This window comes from Callithrix jacchus, chromosome 8 (genome assembly GCF_049354715.1).
Source record: "Callithrix jacchus isolate 240 chromosome 8, calJac240_pri, whole genome shotgun sequence".
Lineage (NCBI taxonomy): Eukaryota > Metazoa > Chordata > Mammalia > Primates > Cebidae > Callithrix > Callithrix jacchus.
In genome coordinates this window covers 105595898-105606418 of record NC_133509.1, presented here as the reverse complement: position 1 = coordinate 105606418, position 10521 = coordinate 105595898, and the positions used below count along the sequence as shown (strand labels likewise).

The window sequence follows — 10521 nt, the reverse complement described above, 5'->3', positions numbered from 1 at the left end:
GGGCTAAGGAAAAGCCAGTGAGGCAGAAGGAAGGAACAGTGTGGCAAGGCCCAGAGACCCAGCACAATGGTTCGGGGCAGCACAAGAAGCTGTGCAGCAGGGAAATGTAGGGTACTTTGGGAAGAGGGCCAGGAAGTGAGCCTGGAAAAATCAATGGAGACAAAATATGAAAGACTGTGTGTTTTGTTAAGGGGTTTGGACTTTATCCTAAAAGTGACGAGGCACCACTAAAGATTTTTAAGTTGTGAAGTGACATGGTCAGATTGTGTTTGGAAGGGTCACTCTGATAGAAATAAGAGAATGAACAGTAGGCAGGAGAAGCTGGCAACAGAGGAACGAATTAATTGCAGAATTAAGAATTTTATGTATGTCAAAAAGCACCATAAACAAAATTTGAAAGCAAAGCACTTGGAAAGCATATTTGCAGCATTTCTTGACAAAAATAATATTCTTAATAAAATTACAAATTGATAATAAACATACCAATATCAAATAAATAGAAAATTCACAAAGGAAGAAGTACAAATGGTCAATAAGCATATGAAAATGTTACTCGCAAAGAATCAAAGAAAGTTAAAATAACATTGACATACTATTATCCCAGCTATCAAATTGGTAAAGATTTGATAAGTGATGATTCCTAGTGTTAGGGGTGCAGGGAGCAGGGTACTCTCTAGGCTCCAAACAGGAGAGTGTTTTGGTACAAACTTTCTGGAGGGTGGTTGGCAACACGTATCAAAATTCTTAAAAATAGCCAAGCAAGCCTCTTCTTGGAGTTTATCGGAAGGAAATAGTTATAGACATGTGCAAAATTTAGCTGCAAGAATGTCAACTGCAACACTATTTACAATAAAGAGTGGGAACAAATAAAATAATCAATATTTGGGGATTGATGATAAAAAAAGGGTCCATCTGTGTAATGAAGATGCTGTTGAGAAAGTTTGAAATGCAAAAAATATTCATGATATTATTAAGTGAACAGAAGGAGCAAAAGAGAAGTGTTCAATATGCTGCCATTTGTGTGTGATAAAGGAATATATACATATGTTTGACAATGTGTAAGCATCTCCAGAAAGATGAGAGGGAAACTAGATGCTGGCAGACAGGGTGGGAAGAATGTTTGCTTCCGACTACAGAGCAGTTTGTACTTTTTGAAGTTTGTATCTGTGTCTATATCACACATTCTAAAATATAAATACACATTTTAAAAGTTATTAAAGGGTATATTCGGTGTGATCAAGTTTTTGTTTAAAAAAATCCCACAACTGTGTGTGTGCATGTGTACATTTACACCAAAAAGAACTAAAAGGTATATTTAAAAGAATACACATTTGTCTTGGGTGGTTAAGCTTATGGATTGGATTTTGTCCTTTTCTTTTCTAAAACTTCTACAATACACGTGATGCTTTCACAATAATTAAAAAGCGTTAGTTTTCCCCCCAAAGAGTCCATCGCAAAAGTCCAGGCAGGAGATGACAGTGCAGGTCAGATGCATGATTAGTACTCGAGCTAAATATAGGTCAGCAGTGACATCCATAAAGCATGTAATTAAATCACAGTTCTTGTTTTGGGGAGGAATGAGGAGAAGGAAGCTGAAGATTTGGTAGAGAGGATGAACCTGGTTTTGTGCTCTAAAGCCTTTGTTAGACAAATGCACAGAAAATTCAGCCCTACCACCCCAAACATCAACCAATACCCCAGGCAGCTTTTTTCTTTGGGATTATTTAACTTCAGGTCACAGTGAATGGAGTTCCAATAAGCCTCTATATCTAAGTCACCAAACAAGCAGATGGCCTGGATGCTTGTTCTATGAGGTTCTGAGAGGCTGTCCTCATTTCTTTCTGGTTTTCAATCTTTCTACTTTGGATGGCTGCAATCACATCCCCAGTGATCCAGCTCTGCCCCAGCCCACTCATGTAAACAAGACCTCTCTCCTGCCTCCTCATGGGGAATAATTACTCGGAGTCCTTCCTGATGCATACTGACCAAGGGAAGACCCTGGCAGTTTGAACTGGTTCTCCAGGCGACCCCCGCCCTCCTCTTCATCCTTGTATTGGCCAACTCACAAATGTTCTAAGTTGGAGGCTTGGGAATGGAGATGGGAATCGGGAGGTTTGAACACATGCTCGTGTGGGGCCATAGGGTAGTTTTGGGTTAGGGTCACGTAAAGCCAGCTTGGAGGAAGAGAAAAGAGAGCAGAAAGAATGTGGCAGCTGAAATAGCTTCTTCCTTTTCCTCTTCTCCAGAGAGTGAATTCTAGGTGAGTAATGGCAGGCCCCTCAATATTTCTAGCACCTTCCTGCAGACCCCACTGAAAGCTTTTGGGGAACTATGTGAATGTAACTTATGCTGCTGTCTTCTGGGCCCCTTGGCTGTGATTGGATCCCGTTGTGGTGGGGCCTCTGCTTAAATAAATAACCCATATTTAACTTTGTGTTTCCTTTCAGTCTCAGTTGTGACCCTTTCCCAATGCTGGGGATGGGCAGTGAATGCTAGGTGGCTCCATCAGCAAGTAGAATGAGCAATACACAGACATAACTGTTGGACCTCAGCTGCCTTTTTCTGACCTGTCACTGCTCTGACCACTAGGGATTCTGTTCTCTGGTCTTTTTGGGGCATTGAGTAAATACATAAGGAGGCCATGTACCATCACTGACATCACGAACACTTTTCAGGTTAATACATATTGTCCTGTTCTCAAATGGTTATAATTACCCAATATTGCACTTATAGAGAGGCAACTAAGTATGGCATAGTTACTAGCCAGAGCCCTGGAGTCAGACAGGCCTGGTTCACATACTGGCTATACCACTAAAGGCCGTGCAATCTTGGGATAATTAATTTATCTGTTTTTCAATATTCTTACCCATCAAACAGGAACAGTATCTCAGAGTAACTGCATGAAAGAAATGAGATTATACATGTAAAGATCTGAAGGTAGTGCATTTAATAAATCCTAACTATTCACATTATTGCATCTGTATATATTTTAATTTTGTACAACATTGTCTTTTTCACTAGTCACACAAAAAATACATGAAAGTGCTCTGATAATTTTAAAGCATCATATAAATTAAAGGTGTCATTGGTAATAATCTCATATGCATTTCTTAACCCTTCCATCTCCTTGAAGACTGAAACGACACCCCATGTCCCACAGCATATTGCACAATAATGGGCAAACAGTATGCCCCAGTAAATGTTTCTTGCTTGACTGAAGCAACATGGTGTAGCATAACGAGCACAAACATCAGGAGACTAGGCTGGGATGAAATTAGTTTAAGGCAGGAGAGCCAGTCTGCAGTCATCATTTATTCATTCAACAAAAATTTGTTGAACATATTCTATGTGCTAGATATTGAGTTCAGATAATTTCATCAAAAGAAGATTGTACAAGTTCTGACAAAGCCACACCCCTGGGCGGTCTCCACAATCCCAGCCCACTCTTAAAAGCACAAAGGCTGCAGCCACTATTGTCTGCCAGGGGATAAATGGCCAATTGCTTTGGGGGAAGCCCCATCCTGCCTGGCTGTAAGTAGCTCTGATTGAGGGTTGGAAGAGGGAGTAAAAGTGAGGGAGTGGGCTGCTTCCAACAGAAATGGCAGGAACTACTACCTGTTAATTTATTTTTATTTACACTGAATAAGTCCACAGTTGAATCTCCTAGCCTATACGTTGCTCTTTCCCCGGGCTGTCGTCTTTCCCTCCCTGTCGCCTACGCAGTCACCCTGCCCCAAACCTCGGCCCACTTCACTCTGCCCTTCTGTGGTCACAGCTGCCTGTTGGGTGGGAATCTGGGGGAATGGTATGTGTAGTCACCATAGGGCACCAAGAGTGGGCTTCAGTGGCATGTGAATCCTGGCAGAGTCTCGGATCCCCGAGGGGGAGAGGAGAAAGCACAAGCCGAGACAATGAGGGGGGAAGAAGGCGGGGCTGAGGTGGCTGGTAGTGGGTGGGGCGGTGGGAACTCCAGTGTACACATTCAGTCTCCGTGTTGGCTTCGCCAGTGCTTCTGCTGTTTGTCTTGTCCCTGGATTTCTAACCATTGCCTTGAGATGCTCTGGCTCTGGCTGTCAGGAAGGTGTGGAAGGATCCAGCCCCTGGGCTGTGTGTCTGCTGCCTGTGGGAAGATACACCTGCCAGGCTCCGCCTCAGTCAGAAGCACTGGCCAAACTCAATGCCACAACGGCATCCCAGTCAGTGAGACTCCTCTCCAGCTGTCCCAGCAGAAGTCGGGCCCCTCTCAGTCGCTGACCTGCTAGAGGAGAGGATATCTCCATTGTCCGGGCGACCTACCAGATTCCAAATTTGCATCTCTCCTTTTCACATTGGGAGGAGACAAAGAGTTGGGGTGCAACAGGAGGAAAAAATGGGGAGCCAGAAGAAGTGGGAAAAAATGGACAGAACCCAGGACAGGGCTCTCTGCCAGGGCATGCCTGGAAGTCCCTGGTCAGGCGTGGGCGCAGCTCTGGAGCTGCTTCCTGGTTACATGGTTTCTTTCTCTCTCTGGGAGCATCGGCTGAGCTTCATCTCTGTCAGCTGGATATACCGAATCACGTTGGTGTCTGTGAGGAAAGAAACAAACCATAGGGAGCACCAGGCAAGCGCAACTATCACATGTATGCAGAATCAGCAAATACTGTGTCTGTAGACGACGAATAGGCCAGGCTTACTCAGCCAAGCTCCCTTTTGCTATCCATGGTGGCTGAGAGAGCAACCAGATGTCGGCCCTGTCCTTCACTGCCTCCCTTTAGCAAATGTGGACAGGTTGGTATGACTAAGGGGATAGGAGAGAGAATGGGTGGGAAAGGAGAGAGAATTTCTCCATTTTCTATGCAGCAGCATAGCCCAGTGATTTCCCAGCCGGTGGAGTTAGTTTAGTGAGATTCCAGTTTGAGGCAAGTTGCCAACTTCTCTGAGCCTCCTGTCCCATCTGCAAGAAACAACCTCCTTTTTTTTTGAGATGCAGTCTCGTTCTGTCACCCAGGCTGGAGTATAGTGGTACAATCTTGGTTTGCTGCAACCTCCACCTCCCAAGTTCAAGCAATTCTCCTGCCTCAGCCTCCTGAGTAGCTGGGATTACAAGTATATGCCACTGCGCCTGGCTAATTCTTGTCTTTTTAGTAGAGACGGGGTTTCATCATATTGGCCAGGCTGGTCTCGAACTCCTGACCTCAGGTGATCTGCCCACCTCTGCCTCTCAAAGTGCTGGGATTACAGGTGTGAGCCACTGCGCCTGGACAACAACCTCCATTTTTGAATGCCAACTTTGTGCCAGGTTTCTAACCTTCATGATCTCATTTAATCCTCACTACAATCCCGCAAGGTATATATCCTCCTCCTCACTGTGAGAAAATGGAATAGAGACCTAGGGAGATTAAGTAAGATGCCCAAGGAGACACATAGTAAATGGTGTGTCAGGCTGCAAAGCCTGCCTCTCCTGAGGACCTGCCTCATGAAATTGCTCTGAAGACCAAAATAGCTAAGTCTGTAAGCGCTTAAAACAATGATCAATAAATATTAGTCTAATGTAATTTTTAAAAAAAACTTGAAGAGTTTAAAATGACTTTGCTTCATTGTCTTATTTTTGTCCTTATAAGTAGGGTCAGACTACCAGCTCACCAAAAGTGGGGCATTTCTTCCCAGTTCCTGTTATTAAATCAGTGAGGAGGGCATGGCATGGAACAGCTGCTAAGTTCCATATACACCAGAACATAAGAGTGACAGGGCTGCCTGGAATAGTTACTTCCGGAAGTAGAAATGAATACCATGCTAAAACAGCCAGGCGTATCCTCCAGAACAGTGCTGGCAGATAGCAGTGCTCCATAAAATTCTGTTGAATGAGTCCAATTCTTAGTCTTCAAACTGCTTACAGTATAATTGGTGGAACACAATTTATATACAGAAAATAAATCAACAACAAGGTGTTCTTTAAAAAGATTAAAAAGTATACATTTGGACATTTGTAAATTGATCCTAAAGTTCTTTAAAGACTTTTGAAAGGAGGATTGCATTAAAAAAAAAAAAGGCTGGGTATGGCCACTCATGCCTATAGTCTCAGCACTTTAGGAGGCTGAGGTGAGAGGATTGCTTGAGCCCAGGAGTTCAAGACTAGCCCTGGCAACATAGCAAGACTTCATCTATACACAAAATAAAACACATTAGCCAGGCATGGCAGTGCATGCCTGTAGTCCCAGCTACTGAGGAGGCTGAGGTGAGAAGATCATTTTAGCCAGAGTGGTGGAGTTTGTAGTGAGCTAAGATCGCACCACTGCACTTCAGCCTGGTCGATAGAGCGAGACTTATCTCAAAAAAAGAAAAATTAAACATATAAACAACAATAATAGCAACATCAAGTCAAAGTTGTTGTTTAAATGCTACTTCCTCTGAGAGGCTCTTTCTGACCCCTTGGTTTAAAATAGCTCTCCCTTTACTCTTTTTTTTTTTTGAGAGAGGGTCTTGATCTGTCACCTAGGCTGGAGTGCAGTGGTGAGATCTGAGCTCACTGTAGCCTCCACCTTCCAGGCTTAGCTGATCCTTCTGCCTCAGCCTCTGGAGTAGTTGGGCTTACAGGTGCCTGCTACCACATGCAGCTAATTTTTGTATTTTTAGTAGAGATGGGTTTCACCATGTTGGCCAGACTAGTCTTGAACTTCTGAGCTCAAGTGGTCTGCCCGTCTTGGCCTCCCAGAGTGCTGGAATTACAGGCATAAGCCCCTGCGCCTGGCCACCGTTTACTCTTAATCTCTTTATTCTGCTTTATTTTCTTCACAGCGTTTACTACTACTAAATATCTCATTTGTTTACTGTCTGTTTGCTTGTTTACCAGGTGACTTCTAGCCATCCCTTGGTGGAGAGCCCCTCTCCCTGGGTTCTGACCCCTCTCCACACTTTTTTCCCCACTTAACAATAGACAGTGAACCATTATAATAGAAGCTCTTTGAAGGCAATGACTTTCTTTCGTTCACTACTATGTACCTAGCAACATTGTACCCCCTCAATAATTATCTGATGAATGAACGAATGAATGACTAGGCGGGCAAATGTGATGTAAGTGAATGGTATAGATTAACACAGGCTTTAAGGAATATGATTTGACTAGAGAAGTCAGAGCATGCTTTCAGAAAGATGCTGGGCTTAGCATCAAAACTGCGTGTTTGTATTCCGTGTCATCAGCCAGTCATGAGCTCATCATGGGAGGGACCATGTCTTTTCATCTATTCCCTTGGTGCTCAGCACAAATCTTGGCACATAGTATGAATTCAATATGTATTTATTGAATAAGTGAAGAGAGCTGGATTTTGAGTTGAAAAAGATGAGGAACTCTATACTCGATATGAAGAGAAGAGGTACCTGTGCTCCTGGACCTCAAACCCTAGGCAAAGGCATGGGATGTGTGCTTCTCTTACTTAGATCTTATCATATATCTGATCCCTAATTTTGCCATCTCTGTCCCTGCCTGGCTCTCCCAGCCAAGAAAATTGTCTGCTGCAATGAGAAGGCCCCAGGAGCCACCAGAGTGAGGACTAAGTAAGAAGACAGCTATTTCTGCCTTACCTGTTGGTTGTTGGGTCCTTGCTTCTTTCAGGTAGTAGAGTGCTTTGTTGTAGTCCCCAAGGTGGTAGAAGGCCACACCAGACCGATAAAGGGCCTTGAAGTTCTCCCCTTCCTTCTTCAAGACTTTGAGGCAATATTCCTTGACGCGTTCATAGTTTACCAGCTCAGCCTGGAGTAGGCAGGCTATGGTGGAAGGGAGGGAAAATGCCATCAACACAAGAGCGGCTGGCTCTGCATGTTTCCCTTGAGTTTTTTTCTCTCCACAGGTTTAGCAGGGTTGGGGTTTTCCACTGGGGTTTACGTCATGGAATTTGTCTTCTAATAATCCTAGCCTTCCCAACCAGTTTCATCAATAACAAGCCATGTTGACAAGCCTTGAGCAAGTCACCTAACCTTGTGTTACGGGTTGAATTATGCCTGATCCTCCACCACCCAAAGATACGTTATAGTCCTAACCTCCAGTACCCAAGAATGTGACCTTATTTGGAGACAGGGTCTTTACAAAGGTGATCATGTCTTATCATAATCATGACATCATTAGAGTAGAGCTTAATCCAGTGTGACTAGTATCCTTATAAAAAGGGGGAATATGGACACAGAGACAGACACAGACAGAGGAAAGACGACGTGATAAAACATGGGAAGGAGATAGCCATCCACAAGCCAAGGAGTACCTGAGGCTACCAGAACCTCACAGAGAGGCATGGAACAGATTCTTCCACATATCCCTCAGAATAACAACCCACTAACACCTTGATTTTGGACTCCTAGCCCATGGAACTGTGTGACCATACATTTCTGTTACCTCCAGTCACCCAGTTTGCGGAACTTTGTTATGGGCATGTTGAATACAGTGAGTTTCAAATTTCTCTTCAAAGAATCAGTATGCCAATAAGGCTTGCACCCCTACTCTCTTTAAAATAGCCAATCAGAATTAGCTTAGACTGTGTAGTCCAATCTTAGCCAATAGTAGGAGCAATCTGCATCAGGGATAAGAACTCCTTTCCCTCCCCTGTTCAGGTATGCTCTCGCCATTGCTCCATCTGCGAGATGCACCCTTCTATAGAAGTAAAAATTGCCTTGCTGAGAAAATTTATGTTTAAGTGCTATTTCCTTTGCAGCATCAAAAATTTGCTTCTGACAGACAGCCTTAGGAATAAGTTACCAGAGGCAATCATCATCATCATCATCATCATTATCATCATCATGATCATGGCCAATATTTGTTGAGTGCTTACCTTGTACAGATGCTGGTCTCATTGTTTTATATGTATTACTGATATAATCCTCAGAATACTCTGATGTGCATACTATTATTGCTTCAATTTTATAGATGAGGAAGCTCAGGCCCAGAGAGCTCAAAAAATTTGTCAAGGCCACACAACATGAAAGAGGCAGAGATGAGATTTAAACTGAAGCTGTCTGGCTCCAGAATCCAAGTCCTTCTTTATCTAGTTGTTGGAGGGAGTATATAAAATAATGGCCATAAAGTACTTAACATGGGCTTGGCACATAGCAAGAGTGAAAAAAAAAGTTAGTTAACATTCTTAGAATGCTAACTAACCAGTACCAGTAACATCTGCCTCTGACTTCCCTCAAGTCCTCTTTCGAATATATTTGTCACTGCAGTTCCTGAGAGAAGGGGCTTTCTGGTAGGCTAGTGACCAGTTCATACAGGGCACATGTCAGGACATGAGAGATCTATGTGCCCAGGCCAGAGGAAACTATGGCAGGCAGGTCCCCTGGTGGAGGGCCTTCCCCATCCCACAAACAGTCATCTTTGAGTAAACCATCTCCCTTTGAAGCTTTCTCCCACCAGCTCTGAGCCACAGGGCTGGAACTAGGGCGACGACATTCCTGGAGCATGACTGAATGACCTTGAAGAATGACTGAAATTTCGTGCCCTAGGCACCTCACTCTAATCCCAGCTCTGCTGAGTCACCTCGCCTCCATTTAACCACTCAAATATCTAATAGGCACAGACCAAGGGCAAAGTATGTTGTATACTTTGGAGGGATTACAAAAGAAAAAGAGACGGAGGAAAAGGCACCTGTCTTCTTCAAAGCAAATAAAAACAGAGACTTCGAAGGCAAAACTACTGCTTCCGTCCACAACCCAGCGGGGTGGCTGGGGGAGAATGCTGATGCTCTGTTCCTTCTTTGTGCCCAGACTTTTCCCACACTGAAACAAGACACCTCAGGATAGAGACAAGTCACTGATTTCAATCTTGAGGGGTCTAACTTCAGTCCTTCTGACCTCTTAAATAACTTCCCAGGTATCAGAATTGCTGAGATTTTTAGCAGACCAGACTTTTCTTGGAGCATTTGGAACCAAAAAACTCCATTCTTTCACAGAATGAGGAGAACTACACAGACTCTCAAGTTGACAGTATGAGGACCAGGAAGTGAAAGAGAATCAGCCCAGATCTAGAAACTAACCTGTCAGGTTTCACTGGCTGCAGGGCAGAAACCCAAGTCAACAGGAGCAACAGGCTGCTAACCACCCTGCGAGCAGCTTTTGTTCACCCAGGACTACAATCTTCTGGTGCCAGGGAGTCCTTCTGATAAGCTGATGCTACAAGCCCCCCTCTCCTCTCCTCCCTCCATGGTGGGGTCTTACGCCCTTCTGTCCTCTTCCTCACCCCCATGTTGTTGGAGACTGTGCTGGTACTTATACAGCTGTACAGAGAGAGGGGTTTCTGCAAAAAGGTTCCTGGATATGAACCTCATTGACACATACATGTGTGCAACTTGGCTCCCAGACCTAAAAGATGTCCTGTTCATAGCTTCCATAAGCCCTGCCTGATGTCCTCTCTGACCGGGCTCAGCAGCCCTCTTCCCATCTAACCCTCCCTCTTCAAACAGATACTTCTGTTTGCTGACACCAGCAGTCTATGAAATGGACCTTTGTTTCTTTTAAAAATGTTAAAAAATTTTTTTGAATGCATAAAACAGTGGTGATGGG

General features: G+C 44.0%; 1 protein-coding gene across 1 annotated transcript in view; it reads right to left on the bottom strand.

Annotated features, from left to right (window-relative positions):
- Positions 1 to 340: 340 nt before the first annotated feature.
- The window catches only part of TTC9 (tetratricopeptide repeat domain 9), a 32624-nt gene continuing 22443 nt past the window's right edge, over positions 341 to 10521 (bottom strand). The window contains exons 2-3 of the mRNA XM_009006264.5: positions 7558 to 7740; positions 341 to 4565 (exon numbers count right to left, since the gene is read on the bottom strand). Coding sequence (XP_009004512.1) covers positions 4486 to 4565; positions 7558 to 7740 — 263 coding nt within the window. The 3' untranslated portion in view covers positions 341 to 4485. The remainder of the gene's footprint in view (positions 4566 to 7557; positions 7741 to 10521) is intronic.